At 37.4% G+C, this 22,603-nt stretch overlaps 1 protein-coding gene across 1 annotated transcript; it reads left to right on the top strand.

Moving 5' to 3' along the window:
* The first annotated feature begins 1,971 nt into the window (after positions 1–1,971).
* On the top strand, positions 1,972–22,327 carry LOC309880286 (rap1 GTPase-GDP dissociation stimulator 1-like). The gene is made up of 10 exons (XM_082765074.1): positions 1,972–2,097; positions 4,059–4,187; positions 5,180–5,305; positions 5,909–6,052; positions 9,989–10,123; positions 12,977–13,102; positions 16,654–16,793; positions 17,703–17,829; positions 18,889–19,017; positions 20,392–22,327. Exons 1-10 carry the CDS (start codon positions 1,977–1,979, stop codon positions 20,523–20,525), a joined length of 1,311 nt encoding a protein of 436 aa, XP_082621200.1. The 5' UTR covers positions 1,972–1,976; the 3' UTR covers positions 20,526–22,327.
* Positions 22,328–22,603: the final 276 nt, after the last annotated feature.

The following is a 22,603-nucleotide window of genomic DNA, read 5'->3' as shown; positions in this document are numbered from 1 at the left end:
CTCATTAACCAGACTTCCTGATCTTCCTGAAGACCTCAGAGAGGTCTTCAGCAGTATCCAAGGACTGCTCTGTACTAGAGATCTAGAGCTCTAAACAAGCCATACACACTACTTGTTTGCAAATAGCTTTGCAAAAAGACCACACTTGTAGTTACGACAAATGCTTGCAATAGTATTCAGTGAATTTTTAATGCAGACAGACATCACTGCAGCCCCACTCAGTGTTCCAGGCCAGGAAGAGGACAGCATCCAGCTTCAGCAATCAAGTATGTTGGTAATGTTCTGAGGAAATCTGCCTATACCAAAAGAGTCTTTCTTTTAGTACTAAATAAAGTAGAGAAGATACCATGCTATACATCTTGACAGTTACAGTTATGTCAGCTTTCACATACAAAGCCAGAACTCAATCTCCCTTCTGTAAATATTAGATTGAATTCTTATAAAGGCTTAGCTCTAAGAAAGCTTGTTATTAACCTTTTACCAAATTACTGTGGAATGATGCTGTAATGACATTTCCGCATTATAGAACTGGTTTATGTAACCACATAAGAAGAAACTGTGTATCTAGAAAACATATACTCAAGCACCCTTTACCTTTTAAACACAGAAAAATCAATAGGTGAATAGAAAATTCAATGGTCTCCAGGGGATAGCCAGACAAAAGCAAATTAATGGAATGATCTACATCTCAAAACTGCATCAGTGTGTCTGGGTTGCATAACACAGACACATCATATGGGTAGTAGTAGTCAAAGCAAAATAATGAGGTGTACATAAATGGCTAGCACTGGAGTTCTATACAATGAATTACTGTTTATTGTAGGTTTTCTACTATAATACAACTTGGCCCATTTCTAAATAGAAGAATGTCACTTTGACCTGCTTTGAAAGAGAAGCAGGTTAGATGGGATCCTCTGGTTGGTTATTCCCTTTGTTACCTACAGTATCAGAGATATTCTAATTCTTATACCAAGAAAGTCAATCAGTCATTTCATGACGATAAAACGTGCAGCCTTACAGTAAATAGTCTCACACAGATACCGACAACAAGGAAACAGACTTTAAGTTTTATTTTAATTGTCTAGGGTCTGAGCTAGGACACCCACCAGCCAGACAAGAATTTTAAAAGTAGCTCTTATTATCCTTATGTAAAAGTCTTTCTCTAAGGTCTCTGCGCGTTCTCCTGAGATCACATAAACCTGCATTTATTTGAATGCCCTGGCAGATGGTAACTTACTACTTTAAGGACAACTAGACATGCTTTTAATGTAAAAAGTCTGAGAGAATGGACTGTTCCAATTGCTGGTCTAATAAAAGATATTGTGCCTACCTACAAAATTAATGGCTAGGCAATACATCAGGAATAGCATCTTAATCCACAACTTCCAATGCCTTACACAAGTATCTTTTTATAGTCAGAGATGAAAATGTCTTCCTCTTTGCTTTGCCACCTGTGCTTCAATTCAGCATGAAGCAGAATAATCAGCTGGATAGACACTTGTTGCAATTTAAGCAGATGAGCATTCCCGTATATTTAGACTGAGACAGACTTAAGTACCCTGTTAAGGCAGCAACTTGGATCCCAAAGACAGCCACTCAAAAGTCTAGGAAACAAAGTAGCATGTAAATAAACAGTTGCAAACCTACTGCAGGTGTTAATATTCCTATCATTACAGAGCAGAGATCCTTCAGCCTACTCAGAGAGAGTGGGATCTTCCTAACTTTGGCAAAAATCCTGAAAGGCAATCCACGATGTGCAGTGAAAGCAGCCCAGGTGCTTTCAGAGATAGCCAAGAATGGTATGTTGCACTTTAGTATGTACAGCGTTACTACAAGGCATATTACAGCACCTTAGCTGTTTTTCCACTGCTTAATTTTGTTTCATGGCTACCAGTTATAGGTCTTGCAATTGCAATCATTTTATTTTAACATGACTAAAGACACAGCAGTCCCTCTCCTTTACCTTTTCAGATGAAATGAAGAAGCCGTGTATTGAAGCAGATTTGGTTGTGACTTTGATACCTTTGCTGGAAAGCACAGACCAAGAAATGCTTCTTCATGCTGGGCGGGCTATCGGCCGTATCTGTTATGATAACCGTAAGTAACTACTTGAGAGAATTCAATTTTTTTCTAGTTGCAAGACATTATTTTAGAAGGCATTATTATGAATTATAAGCTATGTTTTATTCCATGAGACCTGAGCACACTATGCACTTCAAGCTCCTGTTAGTCATACAGTATATACAGCTCACAGATGCCAGTCTGAACTCATCCCAAACACACCCTAAACTGAGTTTCCCCCTATATTTTTGACTTCAAGGTGATATATCTTCCTCAGACCAGAGGCTGAATAGTTCCGCTCTTCAACTAAAGAGTAGCAAAGCTTCATATATACCTTAACAGCTTAGCAGAACTACCCTGGGGCCAAATCCCAAAGGGCTTTGACTTCTCCCAAGTGTTTATAAAGCAACAGTTGTTGTTTTTTTTTCAAGTGTGTCAGGAAAAAACATTAAAAAAATACTGAGATATTATCTAGTTCTTTATTAAAGACCATTCTTTGCATATAGAAGATCTCTGTGCTCCAAAGATTTCCATAAAGCCAGTATACCATCTTGCATGCTGGTCTCAAAAATTAAGCCCATTTCACTTAATTGCCTCAACAGATTATTATTATTTTTTAATCCTCACTTCCCAGACTGACCAAAGTATTTATGGCATCCTGGAGTTAATATGGAGCTTTTCACCCAGTGTCTACTATCAATATCCCTCAACATTCTCTTATTTTTCTAGTGTGGACCCATGTAGATTTGTCTGGAGAACCATGGGTTTGCCTCCTTGCATTGTTGCTATGAAATCCAAGCATGATAGGCAAAAAATCTGTATCTGGTATAGATTCTACTACCTCCCTGCAAATTAGATCAGTGATTCCCTGATTGAATTACAATTACATATCCTACAATAGCACCCAGATGCTTTTCCTGGTAATTGTCATACGTGCTGCCACCTGAGTTGCAGTCTAGCTCTCAGCAAGACACTTACAAAAGCACTGTCATTGTAATGGTAAGCAACCACCACTGACCAACTTTGTATCTTAGTTTTTGGCATTCTCAAAATTATTGTAGAAATTAAGCCTTCAGTCACTGCAAACCAAACTACAAAAAGAAGAAAGAAGTTATCCATTTTCTCGGTAATTCTACAGAGACAACTGTACTTCATATATTAGAACTATGAACAAATTCATTTCAACTTACCGTACTTCACTGACTTCCCTTGAGCTACAGTGATTTATGCTTGTCTGATGACTTTGCTCAGCCTATAAAAATGCCAAAGGTACATTGAATCCAGAACATTCAGAACAATTAAAAAAAAAAAAAAAAAAAAAAGATACACTCCTAGATCAACTTTAAAGCCACCTCTCTTTCTCAGTAGTATCTTATAACAGCCTGGGTATTGTGAAGCATCTTTCACAAAGTTGTTTGTTTGTTTTTCTCCTCAAAAAATAATCATTACCAACATGCAAAGAACAGGTATGTGGACATATACTACACAGTTCAGAATACTGGTGATCCCCAAAAGCTGAGTCGTCACTAGATTGTGCCTTATCATAGGTTCGAGTCCCTTATATATCTCTGCCCTTTAGGCAGAAAGAAGCCATGGGATAATACAGGTCAGGTTCCTGCTCCCCAAGAGAAATAAGCCAATGTATATTTCTCACTCAATTTTCAGATAGTTATGAAGTGATGCAGTCCATCAGAATTTGCACTAGAAGGTGTGCTACTAGTCAAGATGCTCATTCAATTGCCCTGATCTATTTATTTTTCACAGTGGCCTAATTACTCAGTTCAAACTAAGACCCGGAGGTCTAGCAGAGCTGTTCTGAACCTGCATTTTCCATGCACACACATTAGCCTGAACCCATGACATGAAAGCTGTATGAAATGTAACAGTGTAAAAACGAACTAGATTACCTTGCTGCAAAGAATCTCAGTTTGACCTTATTTACTGATTTAATTGGCCCCTATTTAATCATCTTTAACTTCTGTGCATGCTATTACCAGGTGATCTTCAGGAAGAGCTGGTGAAGGTAGGTGTAATCTCATCACTAGTCCGAATATTGACTGATTATGCAGAGAGCGAACCACTTGTCCACGTTGACCTATTGGCCTTATGCAATCTTGCAGACCTTGGTAAGTAAATGCTTGTGTATCTTGCAGGTAAATGTCAACTTCACACTATCATTGCCTTATCATTTACATGCAGAATGCCCACAGCTGTGGTAGGCTTTTTTATTTGTTTTGGTGGGTTTTGCTTGTTATTTCCCCTTACTGGTACATAACAAGAAACTGGCCACAGCACCCATGTTGGGAAAGTTACTATTCTGTCGTGGAGTATCAGCAATTATTATTTAATAATTATTAAAATAATTAAGTTTCAGCAGACTGTTTTTTGTTCTAGAAAAAAGGTATAGATGGCATAACTTCATCTACTGTAAACTGTATACGGTCTGACTCTACTCTATAATTTAATTACCTCCTGCCTTTAGGGGAGAGGCAAGGAAAGGGGTATGTCACACTATCTTCTAGCCAGGCCTTCCCTTTATAAATCTCTTACCATATTCTATAATACCATATTCTATTAAAATGTGTTCTATGTCTAAGAACAGTAAGCTTTAAAATATTTGATCTCTGTTATCATCATCTTGCAGATGGTTAGGATCCCAGTGAGATTAGAACTATCTAATCTAATCAAGGCAGAAAATATACTGCTACAGCAAACAGGCATGTGGCAGATGCCAATTTGATAAATGAAATAATCATACTGCAGATGGATTTATAAGAGTAATTTATAAGGAATTAAGCCAGGATTAATTTCACAGCTATTATGAAGTCATAGCTACAGAAATTAGACAAAAAAAAAAAAAAAAAAAAAAAAAAAAAAGCATTAAAACAATGAAAGTAGTAAAGATGCGGAGTAATAAAAGTGATGGAATAGAGTTTTGCTGTCTCAGTGCTGTTCAAAGGGATAAATAAATATAAAATATTTATATATGTATTTATAAATAAAACAGGAAAGGCTTTCAAAATCAAAGTAACACCTAGTCACTTCTGATTATAGGAAGATACGCTTTTAACATTTTATCAAATACAGAACCAAAATCCTGACTTTATCATATACGCAGATACAGCTAAGGAAGCTCTAAGCAAGACAAAGGTTGCTGAACAGCTGGTGAAACAATTGAGAAGAGCAGAGAACCATGAAAGGTTAGAAATCATCTTTGAGGTCCTACAAGCACTTGCAGAAAATGGTAAGGCTCCTTTTGGCTTGAAAGAAAGAGGGGAGAAAGGGATACTGGTGCTTAACTTAAGCTCCGGGTTCTGCATTTGCTGAGGGATCCTACTATTGGAAATTAGTCATCCCTTTAAGGGAAATAAACCACAAGAACATGTGAAATCCCAGCCTGATTAAGGCTTGGAAGCTTAATAGGTGAGACAGCAAATCCAGACAGGAGAGAATAGCCTTCCACTCTATTTTGGTAGAATATGAACCATGGTAGAATATGACTTCGCAACAGAATACCAGAGTAAACAAAAGACTGAAGTCTTTTCTTTTTGTATCAAAAACTTGACAACCAAATACAGAAGATATCTACTCTAAGCAGCAGTGTAAAAGGCACTGACAAGAATCCATCTAGAATATCTAGATACCTGATGAAAACTCATAACTGGCTTTGCTCATCCTGCCTATGGTTTCATCGTAGCACCAGGATGTCTGATAAACAAAGAAACACACAAAAAAAAAATGACCACACCTGGAAAGAGACTGACCTAAATTCAAAGATTTAGCTTCCTAGCTTGAAACTTCAAATATGACCCAAGAAACTTCTAGTGTGCTTTTGTGTTCTTTACAGATGCTCTAAAAGTTCAGTTGGTGGAGGCAGGTGTGCAAGAGGTGCTGTCTGACATCCTGCTGAGGCTCCAGGGCAATTCACAAGCTGAAGATACATGCATCGTGAAGGCTGCATCAGATCTCATTGTCTCTCTGCTTCTTGGAGGTAAAATAAAATAATGGAATATTGACAGTCCAGATACATAAAGAAATGTCAGGAAGTCCACCTGGAAGAAGTGTTGTCATCATCTGCTTGGTTGCTTCCATTTGCTTAACAGGGACACGTCTGCAACCTGTTTCATAATCCTTAAGGGAATTCTCAGACATTGTATTTTTTCAGTGTTTATAGGAGCTTGGTGCTCATGTTGCAATGCTTCTCTTCAAGCATCATGCATATGCTACCTCAAGCAATCTAATAACAATGTGAATGCTTCTGTGCAGAAAGCAAGCGCAGGTACAAGAACTTCGAGCCACTGTAGCTGTACTCATGGCTGTGTCAGACACACCCAGCTTCTAACACTTTACTTTCAAAGATGAGCCAAGAATCTGCTTTAAATTTAAAGCTAATCATCAGATTAAAATGTTCACATGGTGCTGTGCCACCTGTCTTTCCTCATTCACTACCCCAAGCCTACTTAAATACTTGAAGCATTTGGATTAACAAGTGAAATGTAAGAATTTCCTTGTAATGTAAATTGCACATTTACGTAGAAGGAAGAACATCATCATTCCAAGCTACACACATTGCTGATGTAGATTTTCCTCTCAGTCTTTAAGCTGATTTGAGCAACACTACAAAAAGGCTGAAGACACTTAATGCACCTAAGTTTAGGTGGCCCTGTTATATTGTATTTTGGACAACACAGATTAAAAAACAAACTTCAAGAACTGGACACTTACACTGTACCCCACCAACCAAATTCCAAAGTAATCATCAGTTTAAAGATTTTAAATTATTAACTACAGCAACAACCTTCAAGTCATTATTGATTCATATGTCCTCTCTGGTCCCCTAACAAAGACAAACAGAACAGTTCACTTTGGGGTAACTATGATGTAGACACAAGACGTACTTTTAACATTCTCTATTTATCATGCCTTAGATAAACCCATGAAGAATTTTTATGTATTTATTTTGCATTATCTCCCAGAATGCTGTTAACTGCCTCATATCCAAACATATGCAGCGACAGAGTCAGGAACACTTGCTTTTGCTAATTTTACAAAACTAATGGTAAGGTTGCTTTTTCTCTGCCCATCAAAGCTAGAAAGCCACTGTCTGTGAGTGAAGAACAACACTGTTAGATTTTATTGCCTCATGCCTCTGAAACTATAACCTTGTTTTTCTGCAAACTAGAAACTTGCATACCTTTAAGTAACAGAGACTAAGGATATTGAAATAATTTGAGGAACTTTAAGTCACTTTGGGAAGTGGGGAGGGGATTACTCAGACATCAGGGGAAAAAAAGGAATCTCAATATAAGCCATTTTTATCTTTCACACTTTCCTATTATAGAGAGCAACGAGCCTTAATACTATGCAGAGAGAAACACAGAGAGACTCTTATAAAGAGATGCTTGGGAGACATGCTGTGCTGAATCGGTCAGCAGAAGAAACTCTGTTTTCTGTCCATTCCTTTCTCATTGACAGATGCTGTGATAGGTTCAAGCTTAATTAACAAAAAGAAACTCTTTTTTTGAACAATTCCTAACTTTCTCCATTAACTTAATTATCAGTAAGGATTCCCTGAGATCTTTCTGAATAGTTAAGCAAGACAGCTCACTTCAGAAAAATGATGTGACAATATCACATGCATTTCTCCTCGCCTTCCCCCACATCCTTTCTAGCCTTCCTTTCTTCATTGTCTCTTACCTAGCTCTGAAGCAGCCTTTGTGCACGGCTGCCCACGAAGGCCACAGAAATGCCCTCCGTGCCTTTAGACTTGCTATCTCCGGCTTAGCCAGCTGAATGGCTTGCTTTGTCACTCCCTCTTCTCCCTCCATCTCCCCCACAACCCTATTAGATATTTCATGTGGAATAAATGAATAATCCTTTTCAGGCCCCAGTTTGTGCCTTTAATCTAAGAAAAGAAATCCTATGGAAATCTGATCTCAGCATCAAATGACTTCTGAGGCAGTGAAAAGATGACAGCTTTTGCAGCTATGAAAGTGTCTGTTCCTAGCAGAGTTTAACTATGAGCCATTAAATTCAAGGTTCTGCTGCCATCCAAGGCAAAAATCCATAGGAGAGAACCAATTTGGAGCTCTGTGACAATTGAAGCAAGGAAGCCAACTAATGGGTTCTGCCTATTTGCACTTTACAAGAGGGTAAAAAAAAATGCTCTGCCATTCTTTGGTGTGAAAGGTGGGGGAGGAGGGAAATTAAGTTCATTTAAGGTTAGTCTTTACGAAGATCAAAGTATTTTGCCTGTAGAATTTTCTCAGGACACAACAGTCTATTCTCAGACAATCATTCCTAAAGAAGGCTAGGCAACTTTTCTTATATACTCTAACCTCCAAAGATTAGGACCAGAATGTTTGAATAATCACAAGCAAAAAGATCACCTTTAGAGAATGTAGACATAAAACACTTATCAAAAGATTCTTGCACGAGTAAAATTTGAACTATTTCACAGAATGACAGTTTTCTCATGAAAATGTCCCCTCATTCTATACACATTTGACTTTCTTATTTAACATATGCAGAAATACAGGGGGAAAAATATGCCACTAACTCAAATGCAACAGCAGTAAAAATGCTAAAAGAACTGGCTTGTTCAAAAGAGAACACAGAGGAGTTTTTACTACTTTGGGGCAGAAATAATATTCAAACAAGCACAGATGTTAAAACTACTACATATGGCCATTTAAGTGGTAAATTAAAAAAAAAAAATCTCAGACATGCAGCTAGCACTATGAGGAACAAGTAAAGCTACTTCTGGACAGATTCTTGATTTGTACCAACCAAGACTGCATAGTTTCACAGGTAGCTCTTTACCCCAGGTGAAGATGCGGTCTTCCTGTATGGCATTCACAATTTTTGCCATTTTCTAACAAATAATATTCACACAGTAATAACACGGTAATAACAGAATGTTGACTGGTGTCAAGAAAATGCTTCTCTTGCGGTGTGATTAACTACACAAAATAATAAAATGCAGAAAAATATTTGCCAAATATCATCCTCAAAACACTTCCTTCCAAAAGATGCAGAGGGTAACAGTTTCCATCAGCTCTTCAGGGGAAGGCACCTTCTCATTTCCTATCAAGGAGAGCTAAGGAAGTTCTGATAACAAAAGTCCTCTCATCACTGCAGACTGAGTTCTCAAAATAAACGGAGACTATACAGACATACAGAAATGCACTTACAAAGAATTGTGGAGCACTTACTGTGCAAAATGGTGATTCTCTGGAAAGTATAAATCTTTCACCAGCTTTGAATAGATAAGAACTCTCTAGGTCAATAGAGATTTTCCAAATTTCATGAGTGCAACGCAGACTTATTTCAGAAAGTGCGTTTCTCAGAACAGGTAAGAAAAATCTAATGATTGTACTGAATACAAGGAGTAATAGCAGTACAAAACTAGTAATCAGACTCACCATTGATAGCTAAGATAGCTGGTCTCACTATAGTCTCTTAAACCAGTAGAACAGCAAAATGAGGCATTAAAGCTATCCTGTGGAGAAATGGAAAATGCCACTAATATTCCATCACATGTGTGTGTATAGTTATATATATATATATATATATATATATATATATAGTAGTGCATATATATATAGTGGAAAGTCAAGCAGTGGTGGAGGAAGAAATTGAATGGAGAAGATATGGATTTTAATTTGACTGACTGGCTCTAGCAAGCATTCTCAAGCTGTCTTACTAGAGTGTGCATCTCACAATCAGTTCACAAGTAGCTGAAGCTCACTTCCAGCTCTAGAGAATTGAAGACTGTAAAAAATATGCAAAAATGCAAAAGCTATGTACCCCACAATCTCATCGAAACATTGAGACAGACAAGGCAAAGTCTCCCTGAATTCCTCATTCACATGATTAAGTTTCTCATCTCACCTGTCTACCTGCTTGGTTTCTCCTCTTTCTTTAGATGGCAACTGTATACGAATGGTACAGGTGGGAGTCATACATCAACTTCTGGACCTTTTGGAGAAACATGTGGAGAGTGGGGATGTCTCTGTACAACATGCTGCACTCAGCGCACTTCGAAACCTTGCTATCCCAGGTACAGATTTTGAAGATCAATGACTTACTGTGATTCCTTGTAAAGATGGATCATTTAATGTAGATCTGTGCAGCTCTGTCCAAGTCATCATTTCCAGTGTCATGTATTCTGAGGGGCAATTGACTTTTTTCCCCCTGCAGAGACATATTTTTGCATAATTCATCAGGATTTTTCAGCTACGTGAAGGGTCTAAATATAATACACTGTAATCTCATTGCCAACTGCTAATATTATTTCCTATTAACAACATACAGCAGTTTAAGATAATAATGCAGAACCAGGCTTATAGCTTAAAATATATAGTTTTGTGTGGAGCTCCCATCACACTTGGTAGATTTTTAAAAATTATTATTTTAATAAACTTGTTCTTCTATAAAGCCAATGTTCATTGTAAATTTGCCCTGTACAACACTTTAAAAATTTTACTTGTGATCTTCAGTAAATCCGTATCAGAAAATTTTGTGCTACTGCTTCCACTCAAAAACATAATTCAGACAAAAAATGTTTTCCTGGAGACTTAACAGAACAGCACCACAGTCCTTACACTGTGGTATAGCACTCTTCAGAGGAGCACAATGACACTTTTCTGAAAATAAAAACTTGAAGCTGTTTGCTGAATTTTCTATGTAAGCTAGCCAGCAGGCCTAGTTTTGTAAATAGTTCTACATATATAGTCATTACTTTGAATAAACAAGAGCGCCACAAGAAAACTTACTACTTTGCTTCCACTGCTTCCTTTTAAATCCTGATACACCTTGTACCAGGTGTTTGAAGCCCTTGCTTCTTCCTTCAGATAGCTCTCTTCAAAACTTCACTTATCCAATTTCAACTTGTTTTTATACACTCTCAGGTAACTTAGTTTTGCCTATAGTATTACCACACTCTCTGCATCATAAGAGTCAGCCACATCTGTCTATTCAGTGTTTCAATAAACATATTCCACATGATTAACCTCTCACCACTTCTGTATTTCTCTGTAAAGAGGTTTTCTAACACTGTTCATATTAGTAGATAGAGGCCTGTGCAATTGCTTTTTGGTGCTAGTAGTGTATGCAGAGATTTCTATGCATGCAAGCTACCTTACATCACTTACAACTTAACACAGCTTTTAAAAGATAACGAAAAGCAGCTTGGCTGTATGTGCATATATCCAGATACGTATTTACAGTGCTAAGCCTATCCTTGGGAGTTTCTTAACAGAGCAATGAACACAGTTCATCTTGCAAAAATCATAAATCTAAAACTCTGGAAGACCATGGATGTAACCTACAACTTCGCTCCTATATTACTGCCTGATACATATAGTACTGGTAGAACTTAATGTTCTCTGCAGCTGCACTTTAACAGGCTGAATTCCGAATTATAAAATATCAGTGGATCACTAAGGGGCCTCTTTTTTTGTTATCTGTTCTGCTCAATGTCTATCACAAAACCTCTTCGATCTTTCCAGTTTTATGTTTCTACCACAGAATTTCAACAAGATGTCAAACTAGGAGAAAAACAAAAATGAAACCTGCAGACACAACTCATGAGGTCTGTGTAAACATAAAAGATCAACTAAAGAAGTGGAAGTATTTAATAAAAAAGCAAGCAAAACATAATAGGCATTATTTAAAATAGCTGTAATTGAGCAATGCATAACTTAGATTTCAAAATACTGTTCCTAAACTGTGTTTTTCCTCATCACCTAGATATATATATATATAAATATATATATATATGTATTATATTTATATATTTTTATATTATATATTTATTTATATTCATTTTATATATTTATATATTAGTTATATTTATTATATATTATATTTATATAATATATATATATATCTATTAAAGCTACAAAACACTTTTCACAAGAATACATCATTTTCATCAATACACAAACTCCATCACTTTCAACAATATGCAGCCTACTACCTGGAAAAAAAACGCCTGAGTACAAGTCTAAACAAACCATAAAAGAGAAAAAAATAAATAAAGGCCAACATTTGCAAATGTGCACAGGGGAGGTCTTGAGTTAATTCAAATAGTGATCTTAAAACTGTAAAAGAAATAAAATCATTATGCTTTAGTGACTAGAGTCAGTCTACCACTGAAAAACATGCACATTAAGAACAAGTTATTTAAAAGTGCCTGCTTCTCAGTTTGCCCAACAGAAGGTAAGACAGAACAGACATCTTCCTAATTTCACTGTCATCCATCCCTCCTCCTAAAAGGCATGCAGAAGACTGGAGGAAAATTGCTCTGGATGAAGCAGCTTTTGGTAGCACAGTTAAGCAGCATTAGGACTCCTTCCAGACAACTGTCTGATCATTACCAGGGATTACTGCACTAATGACTGGAGTAAAGATGCAAGATTTGGGAGAGGAAGGCACAAAAACAAAGGTGTGAGCAACAGAGGATTGGTGAGCTCAAATACAAAAAATGTCATTCTCAAGAAATAAGATTGAGTCATTTCTGCCACCCAGTTCAAGATGAGCAAGCACAGGAAAATCTTGCTCATAGGGGTGGGTGAGTAGGTGAATAATCTATAACAACTAGAAAACTGAGGGAAACAACAATGCTGTGTTTATCCTGTTATATACTGTATTCTAGACAGAGTTGAGATCAAAAGTACCCAAAATATTCTAACAGCACTGCCTAAAAACTTTTAGCTCAAAAAACACACCTAAATGGTTGGGTTGTCCTGATTTCATCCAAGTACTCCAATGAGTTGGACCCTTTTGCTAAGAGCATAATGGAACACAAAATTCAGAACAATTATATCCTATCTATACCTTCAGATGCTCCTACAGTTAGTGAGCTTCACATTAAAGTCCCTTTTTTTTCCCCCTCGGTTCCATTTTCTAGTTGTTAACAAGGTTCAAATGCTGGAGGAAGGTGTGGCAGAACGGATTCAGGTGCTTCTAAGGTCAGAGATGCCTCCTGTGCAGTTTAAACTTCTGGGAACACTACGGATGCTAGCAGATGGTCAAGGTAGGGAATTGCTAATGTTTCCTGATGTCAGCTACACATTCCTCCCCTTCCCTTCCCCCACAAGACAACAGATGTGCATGTAGAGGCCAGGCTAAGTATCCTGCTAACCTAATTCCACTCACTCTGGACAAGTTCCAACAGAGGCCATTGCTCAAGGCTACAAGCCCTCCCACCATGCCCTTAGCCAGCCTCTGAAGTAGATGAAAAGCAAATCAAACAGAAGAATCTGCAGTAGTAAGGGAGAAATGGCAAAAGCCTAAAGAAAGATGCTTTCCACTGGACACATATGAGCAAAGCCTGAGTATGATGGAAAGGAGTCAAAATAAGGATTTATAATGCCAAACAGCAAGAAAGCAAATGAATAGAAGAATTGGGCAATATAAAGGATCAAAAGGAGCTGAGGTTTGGAGAGGCAGAAGAAATGAGTTTCTATTACTAACAGTCTCCATACATGTTCCCAGGTTTATCTCAGTAAGGCTCAAATGTTGCATTTACTTTAACCATTGAAATATGGGATTATCTACTTCACATGTCACATCATTTAGTTTTGCACAGACAGGCATGCAAAGGCAATGAGACTCAATGCTTCTCAAAATGTAATTACACGCAAAGTGCACCATTTAGGCACAAAACCTTGGAATTACATTAAGATCTAGTACCATGTCCCAATTCTTTGATTTATTCAGCTTCTAAGCAGAATATAATGATATATGAAAACAAGTTGCTGTGGGTTTTTATGATAAAAATGCCCTAGTTGTCTCAAATCACCAAAGCAGCTGCTCTACCATACTGATCACTATAGACCATCCTGATGTGCAGGAACAAAAAGTCAAAAACAGAATTAGAAAAGTTGTAGCCATTTTGCAATGGGAACTGACTTCTGGTACAGAACAGTTACAACCACAAATCCATGACAATATGAAAGAGCAGAAACAAGCACGCTCTGCTGTACTTCACATTGCATTCCCTTACATCACTGCCCTCTCCACACTCTAATTTGACAGCTACTTGCATCAATTTTCAAATGAACATGCATCAAATTCAGATCTAGCACTCATTGGTTTGAACCCATTCCAGTCCAGTAAAAAGCTGTTTCCACTTATATTTCACCATGGTCAGAAACTTCCCGTCTTCTTCCTCTCATGCTTTGAAGGAGGTCATTAAAATGTCATTTCTCTGAAGCGACAACGGGATTTCTGGATTGTGAGAGACCATTTATCTTTTAAAATTGAGACATTAGAATAACATAGATCTATATTAACAAATCCTTTCTTTTCTCCCACACTCAATGCTATTTTCAGCCCTGATACGAAGTCAAAATTTGGCACAAAATGGTACAACTTCTGAATCTGAAACAACACAGATGTCAAAGTGCTGAGTAGAAGAAGATTTAGAAGATTATTCAATGTTTACCCGTTTATGCCTATGAGCACACATTTCTCCCACCTTTAATTGCTTTCTATTGTTTACCCATGAGCTAACATTGTCCTTAATTAACTCAGCCTGAAATGCTTGTGAATACACATCTACTAACAAGTCCACACTAAATTAGCTACTTATATTAGTTAATTGCATTATCTAGTGTAAATTCATTACTCTGACAATCACCGGGCATGCTGAGACCTATAAAATAGAACAGAAAAGGAAGGTTTCTTTCTAACTACAGAAAAATGCACTTAGCTCTGTCAGCTTCATCACGCTGAAGTGTTAGCAATGTTTTTTTCACTTTGCTTCAGAACAGCAACAGAATTTGTGCACCTCACTACACTGCCAAAGGACCTTCAGCTCAAATTAAAGTTCAGTTACATGCACAATTGAAGTTTGGCATTTTATAAGCTAAGAGTTCCTTCTGGTCTTTGTCTCAAAGAGCTGGCAGAGATCAGGAAGTCTCTGGTGAACTGGGTCAAGATCCCTTTTTAAGCAAACCCCTTGAACTGGTTCCATTTGACACCCTCTTACCTCTGTCAGCTTTCTAGACTAAACTGGATTACCATGATCTTCTCAGACTAACATGTGACATCTGACCTACAAACAAAGCCTTTCTGTCAGAGGAGGTTATTGTGCAACATGCAACTTACCTCAAAACAAACACATTCAACTAGGCTAGAAGCTCCCACATCGTTACAGGATTTTGACCTGTGGATTGTTCTGTTGGGTACTGGACAGAAACCAAGGAAGTGTCTATCCTTCTTTGTCCATCTCCCAAAAACAGAAAAAAGTATAGTTTGACTTAAAATTTCTGCAAAATACCCAGAGTAGTCACGTGGTTTGTTGACATTGACCTCTTGCACTCTCTTGTTTAACACTTTTCAGAATATCCCAAAGCAAATACAATACACACAGAAAGGGACAGGTAAAGAAACCAGAGCAGGGTATCATTGGCCAAACCTATTTCTGTTGTTCTAGATGCATTAACTTTAATTCTTCCTCAAGCCTTGTTTGCCTCAGGAAAGCTCCAAGAAACAAGTTTCTCAGCTTCTGAAAACCCTGGAGACTTCTCCCAACACTTTTACCTTTCTGAATCTGCTTCCAAATGAACAGGATATTCTGAGCTCACCCCCTGCTTATCTGATTTTAAAAGTATATTTCACAGTTCTCAGCACTTTCAAATCTACATTTTCCTTTGCTTTGGAAATCATTTTCTGCCACCTAGTCACTTTTGAGCCATAACACTTTAAAGGTGCATTATGAAACTACAGTAAGATTTGTACAGAATCCTGCATTAGACCAAAGCAATATCAAGACTGCATCTTCCACGCAAGTAGTTTCTTTTGCTACTGAACTTTTGGGGAAGTTCAAACTACTGAGTTTGGGGATTACTTTCCTGTAGTGGTACAAATCTTAAGTTACAGCATCACTTTGGAGTTTCACTTCCAAAAGGTTATTTAGTGAGGAGTTTTGTTTGTTTTCTCTGTGTCAACCATATAGATTAATACTTTGGGCAAGTCCTGAGATACTGTTCCTGAAGCACAGTGGAAAGTAAATTAACGCATTCCTTCAAACTTGAGGGAAATTTTAATGGTGTTTAATACATAGTTCAACACGTTGACTTGAGAATGTAATTACAGACATGCTGCAATTCTGTACCAAGGACTGGTTTCCCACATGCTACCAACAGTAATTATGGCCATTACTGAGAGCACCAAAATGGCAAGAACAGGCTCCAAAAACCCCATGATTACATTCATACAGGGCTCAAAGAGCAAGTACAAGAAACAAAGGGAAAGAGACAGCCCTCATGTGAAGATTTTAATATAGCAACATAAAATTTGCTTTCAAAGATCTGAAACTCCTCATTTTAATCCCTGCTTCAGAGGCCTATGAAAATGCTAGCTTTAAAGGAACAGCTTAATTTGTTCTTTACCTCCAAGCAGTGCCCTGAAACAACTGGCATTCCCCAAGCAAAGATATCCAAGATCACACAAGTCCAATCCTTTAGTTACAGCTCAGACCACAGGATGGAGCTCAGTATCCTTTGTTACCTTTACATTCACATTTCAGTGACAAAGACTAAGATTTTAAATGTCTCCCAATGATGCTTTTCTCTTCAGCTGATGCGGCTGAAATCTTGGGCCAAGACCCCATGCTGCTCAACAGACTTGTGCAGTGGTGTGATGTTAAGGACCACGCCGGCGTTCATGGAGAAGCAAATCGGCTGCTAGCATCAATCGTGCGTCACAACAGATCCCAAGTATGAGTAATTGGTCTGATGTTCCTACCTTATCTGTCTCCTATTTTTAAAGCTTGTCCATATAGCAAGGGGTTAAATGCTAAACTGTATGTACAGCTATATAATTAAAAACAGGAAAGTTTTTGGTAAAATGCCTCTAGTCTGCCTCAGTATCAATTGAAGAGAGGGGAGTAGGAAAGCAGTGCTCTCTGTAACTAAATATCACACTGAAACAAGCAACATGGTTATCTGCTGTGACTTGTTGACTTTTACCTCTCTTAAGGCTTGACAAATGCTAGGCAGGCAAACCTTTTCTATTTCCATAAATAAATTAGTTTCAATCATAAAATTAAAATTATAAAAGATAACCCAGACCTATCCTGCATGCCAATCTCTCAGGAGTTCCAAAGAGCTCACTTATCTACCTACTGATGGATGAATCCAGTGTGATCTGGATCTACTAGCATATTATATTAGAACAGGCTTCTGTTTTTTGTAAATCATGCCATTATACATAGACATCCCAAATGTACTTTACTCTGAAGTTTCAATGGAGTAGATACTACCTGCAAAGGCTTTGACAGAGTAAAACCAAACCTTTGCTGGTTTGAAGATTTAAATGAAAAATCAAAGTTCAAACTAAAATTCTTAAGAGACCATATATACACCTGCACAAACACCTTATACACATAATTGTAAGTACCAATATTCCAAGTAAATTAGACCAGCCTTAGGCAGACACATGACTAGTGCCAAAAAGAGTTTTCTAGTCCCAGGATATATTCATTCCAAATACCATGACCTTGTATTGAAGCATGAAAATCATTTCCATCTATTCAGAGACTGAAGAGAGAGTGCAATTTCCCTTTTCATTCTACTTCATTCATAGCTCAGATTTCAATCTGTGATATTTTACCTTTGCTTTAACAGGAAGTGGTCAAAGCAGTGCAGGAGGCACAAGGAGTGAAGCATCTGGTTTCCATGACTACAAGTGAACATGCTGCCCTGCAGAATGAGGCTCTGAATGCCTTGGCAATAGCGTCTGCTATTGATTTAGGTATTTTTCACCTAAAAGCGTTTATTAATATGAAGATCTTGCACAGTTAAGAAATGCTCATGCTGTTAATTTCATATGCAAGAAAAAGCATTATGGTCTAGATTTAGCTCTTAACCATCAAATAAAGGAAGTGACCCATCCAGTAAACAAGACCCCCAGAATTCAGGAATTGCCTGAATGCTTTTTGGCCAAGTAAAATAATCAGGTTGTGTGGACAGGATAATCTGCTGAGTGCTGTACGACCCTAGAAACCTACAGAAACACAAAATGCAAATAACAATGAGGGCTAGAGAAAACGATGAGAAAAGATTTAAATGTAGACAGAATTAGACAGGGACAAGCTATGGACTTGAATGGTCAGTGACGACTGTAAATAAGAGGAAATAACATTCAGAAGACAGACACTTGAATGAAGTAAAAAAAAAAAAAAAAAACATCGAAAAAAGGAGCTTATGGAATATGCAAATGAAACAGATAAGAATAAATGCTGTAAACGCTTCTAGTGAGCTAGATTTTCAGAGATTGAGTACAACTGCTTTTCAGGTTTGTCCTGTATAGATTTTTAAATATGATCACAATTTATTACAATAAAGACAGCCACCACAAATTTACACACATCAAAAGAAATTGCAAGTCAACTTTAAGTTTGGATTTTTTTTCTATCAACAAGAAAGCAAGACAGGGAAGAGCCCATTTTCATGCTTAGCCCACAATTAAGCCTTTCAGACTCATGTGTGCAATTTAAATGACCTAGCTCTGATCATTAAGACTGTATGGGTTTATGTATTATGGGTTTATTTTGTAGTGTGTATGTTATATAGGGTTCCATCTTACAGAATGAGCCTACTGAAAAAAACAGTCTATAGGAAATCATACAGAAAACCCCCAGTATAGACAAGATGCTCAAGTCATCCTTGTATATGTAACTCATTTTAAATGAAGCCAGTCAGGAATTTTGTTTAAAAAAAAAATAAAAAGAAAAGCACATTCACTCTTTGTAACACTCTTCTCACCATCTTTTTACATAAGAGCTCAGGTATTTGTTTACTTATTTTTCAGATACCCTTGAAGCATCTTTTAAGGAATCACAGCTAGTACAAAGCTTACACAGACTTCTACAAGATGATAATACAACTCCTGAGGTTAAATATAATTCAATGACTCTTTTGTGCAGTCTTCTTAATTCAGGTAACTTCATTTTAAGTAGTCTGTGATGAAAGGATGGATGTTTGTGATGAAAACATGCATTTTATGTCGCTGAAATGTACCACTTGTGATGTTGCAGTCAGTGAACAGTGAAGATTAAAGAGGTTCATTCTTTACTTATCAGTAAAAATCCCACTCGTGTTTTTTCTTCAGGAAAAGTAGATTAAACCATTAGCTATGTAAATTAAAAAAAAAAAAAAATCTTTATTTCCAGTGACAGTTAGTGGCATAATCACGCCCTGAAAAGCAAAATAAGAGCCTTAAAATATAGGCATCTTTGTCCAAAATCACCACAACCACATACAAATGTCTGGCAGTCCCAGGTTTTGCCTACACCATAGCATTTTTGTGTTCAAAGAAATAAGCTGTCTGCATCATCTTACACAGGCAAGCACACATTTGTCCTGCGTATGCTGTAGGCAAATCAGAGCTGAGATAAAACAGTATCTTTAGCAGTGCTGGATTAAATGCATAGCAACTTTTAGTAAAATGTCTGAAGGATCTGTTTTCAGTTTCTCTCTCTCTGTGGTTAGGGAAGATTTAAAATTCTTCCTGAAAGATCAGACTGCTCCTGTAAGCATGGTGTGGCCTCACGCCACAACTCACCGTGTCTTTATACATAAACCATGGTTACCAAAAGCAATGACTGTGCTTAGGCAAAGACAAGAGAGCTGCTTTTCAAATCCTGGAGCTGCCCTTTATCGTCAGGCAAGCTGGATTTTGCAATGCACTCCACTTCTTCCCCTTGTAGTCACAGGTATCTCACAGGACTAACCACTTACATCCTTCAGTGCAACTGTGCAGTATTCACACAACAAATCTGATTTGTACAACTTTTGCCAGAGGTGTATTTCATGAAAGGCTAAGAAGGCACACGGGCAAAAAAGCTGGAGCACACAGCCTATATTGTATTTTCAAAGTACTTTTCTTTTGTTCAATCAGTTCTTGGAAGACAAATGGAGAAGAAAAAAGTCTTAACCTGTTCAACATTTTCAAAGGTTTAAAGAATACCTATTGAGAGAAACACATTTAAGTAATATTAGGGAAAAATTCGTACAGTGAGGGTGGCCAAATGCTGGAACAGGCTGCCCACAGAGATGGTTGATGCCCAAGTCTGTCAGTGTTCAACAGGAGTTTGGATAAGGTCCTGAATAACATGCTTTAACTTTCAGTTAGCCCTCAAGAGGTTAGGCAGTTGGACTAGATGATCTTTAAAAATCCCTTCCAACTAAGTAGTCTACTGTAAAGCAGCTCATTTTACACAGCGAATGCTCCAAATCTGTATGTTGCAACAATTGTCAGGAACCATTATGACATGGTATGTCACTAAAACTCAGCATTTCATCTCCCATTCAGGTGATCTGAGACAAGAAATAGAAGAGGACAAGATTAAAGAAACCCTCGAACAACTCTGCAGTCACAGCAACGCAAATGTGGTCAAGGAAGCTGCTGCAACGTTACAGGTTTTGAAGGGAGAGCCACCCCACTAGCCTCCCTTCCAACCCAGAGCAACCTGTGCTGCTGCTGAGGCAAATGCAATAAAATGCCAGCTTGGCCAACACTACCTTGCATTTGTCATGCTGCTGCACAATCAATGCTATTAAAGCCCAGGTACAGCTCCTGCTTTTAAAACTACGCGTACAAAAATTTGGCCTACAGATACCTGTATCACTGCTGCTCTTTACTGAGCTACTAACACTGCAGTAGGAATAAATCCTGTCAAACAAGTGGTCTTAGAAAACATTACCTGAGAGACAAAAGGTAATTACCATCTCTAATACACATAAGCTGCTTGGTTTTGTCAAATCAGGGAATCAATTGCAACTTTAATTTTTTAAAATCAATAGGACTTTAAAATCACTGTAAAAACCTAAAGCTTGTATCATGCAACCCAAAACAACAGTGCTTTCGATTAGATGTGAGCTGTTGATTAAATAATGCAAAAGGCTAATTGGACCATTTCAACTCCTGCGCACTGTGAATCAATCTGTGTACCCAGCTGTTAACTGGAAATTTCAGAACTCCCCATATGGCTGTACCTTTAAACCACCTTTCCTTCCCCTTCCACATTTTAATTTATGCTTTTAAAGCTCATCACAGAATTTACACCTGCTAATATCACAATCTATATTACTAAGCATCTGAGGTCTCATCCTACATTCAGAGTTACAGCTCTTGTAACTGGGCATGATTTGCTGTAAAGTTAACGTTTGCAGTAAACTGCAGTTAATGTCCAGACAGTACTTGGACAAGATACAAATTAAAGCTAGAAGTTAGAAGTGACAAGTGGGCACATATGAAGATTCAAAGGTGGCCAGCATGTCAGTAAGCCATCTCCAGTAAGAAAACCTAGGCTTAACTACAAATAATAGTAAATCATAGTAAAACAAATGTCTCTGAACATTTCTGTAAGAATTGTTCAAGTTTAAAAAGTCACCTGATTAAAAAAATAGTAAGACCAGGATCTACTCCACAGCTTGTCCTTACAGGAACTTTATGAAATAGTTGTAAGTAGGTTGCAGTGTCACATCACCAAGATCCAGGTGACCGAATTCATCAATAGGGTAGTGGTGGAAACTGAAAAGCTAGGGAACAATGACTTTTTTAATCCAGCAGTAACACATTGTCTGTGAAAAAAATGTTACAACTTTTGTTCCTGTAAAAGCTTTCACACTTGGAAAACTCACTACCACTATTTAGTCCATTATATTAGTAACTGATCCACGCCACCAGATTCCAATTCCAGGATTACTGAAAAAGGGAACTTCACAAAACCATCCTAGACAAGTCACCCAGTAACAAGCAAGTTTTTGATTACATAGTGAGAAAAGAAAAACTTGAGCTGAACTGTGTCCAGTTTCATCTAACTTAAAGTATACAGCAATATGGGCATCCTGCATCTCTCCAGTGTCAAAAATAAAACAGCTTCATCCAATCTCAATTTGAGAATAAGATATGTGCTTGTGCCTAAACCAGCCATTAGGATGAAATATATCAGGGTTATTACAAACATATATATACACACACACCCCCTCAAAATAGCTGCATCTGAGTTGTCATATTTATTAAAAATGATCCAGCCTTAACATTCTACAGTATCTATTGTATATATTATTTTAAAATAATATATCCATACTGCCTAAATATTCAAAGCATTTTTTTTTAAATGCAGTAAGGAAGAAATGTTAAAATTGTCAAAGCAGCAGCTACAAACTGATTTATGTAAGCCTCATGTTCAAACCTGTTACTTCCCTCTTCTGTACTCAGTAATTTCAGAATCATTGCTCAGACATGATAATCCAGATTGTAAGTCATAGGAGTGATAATTGGGCAACAGCAGTCACAATGCAAACAGTTTCAACTTTTTGGATATCCTTAGACAGCATGAATATTTCTCTTCATAGTAGCTTTCACATTACACTTTTTTTGGCTTTCACATTACACATTTTTGTGGCTTTCCATTAACAATTCTGAGAAAAGCACCTTTCTCTTATCTGTTATTCATCAGCCAAAACTAAAAAATCAAGAATTAGGTAGGTTCAGAAAGAAAACACACAAGTATTAGCAG

The sequence above is a fragment of the Aythya marila genome (assembly GCF_965140915.1).
Source record: "Aythya marila genome assembly, chromosome: 7".
Classification (NCBI taxonomy): domain Eukaryota; kingdom Metazoa; phylum Chordata; class Aves; order Anseriformes; family Anatidae; genus Aythya; species Aythya marila.
Note: the sequence above shows the minus strand (reverse complement) of the source record. Positions and strands in the feature narration are given on the sequence as shown.

Bases quoted from the DNA above. Each gene is read 5' to 3' on its own strand.
- LOC309880286 (XM_082765074.1), top strand. From the start codon at position 1,977: ATGAAGAAGCCGTGTATTGAAGCAGATTTGGTTGTGACTTTGATACCT. The intron at 13,103-16,653 runs GTAGGGAATTGC...TTTTCTCTTCAG, and splicing joins GATGCTAGCAGATGGTCAAG to CTGATGCGGCTGAAATCTTG. The intron at 19,018-20,391 runs GTAACTTCATTT...TCTCCCATTCAG, and splicing joins GTGCAGTCTTCTTAATTCAG to GTGATCTGAGACAAGAAATA.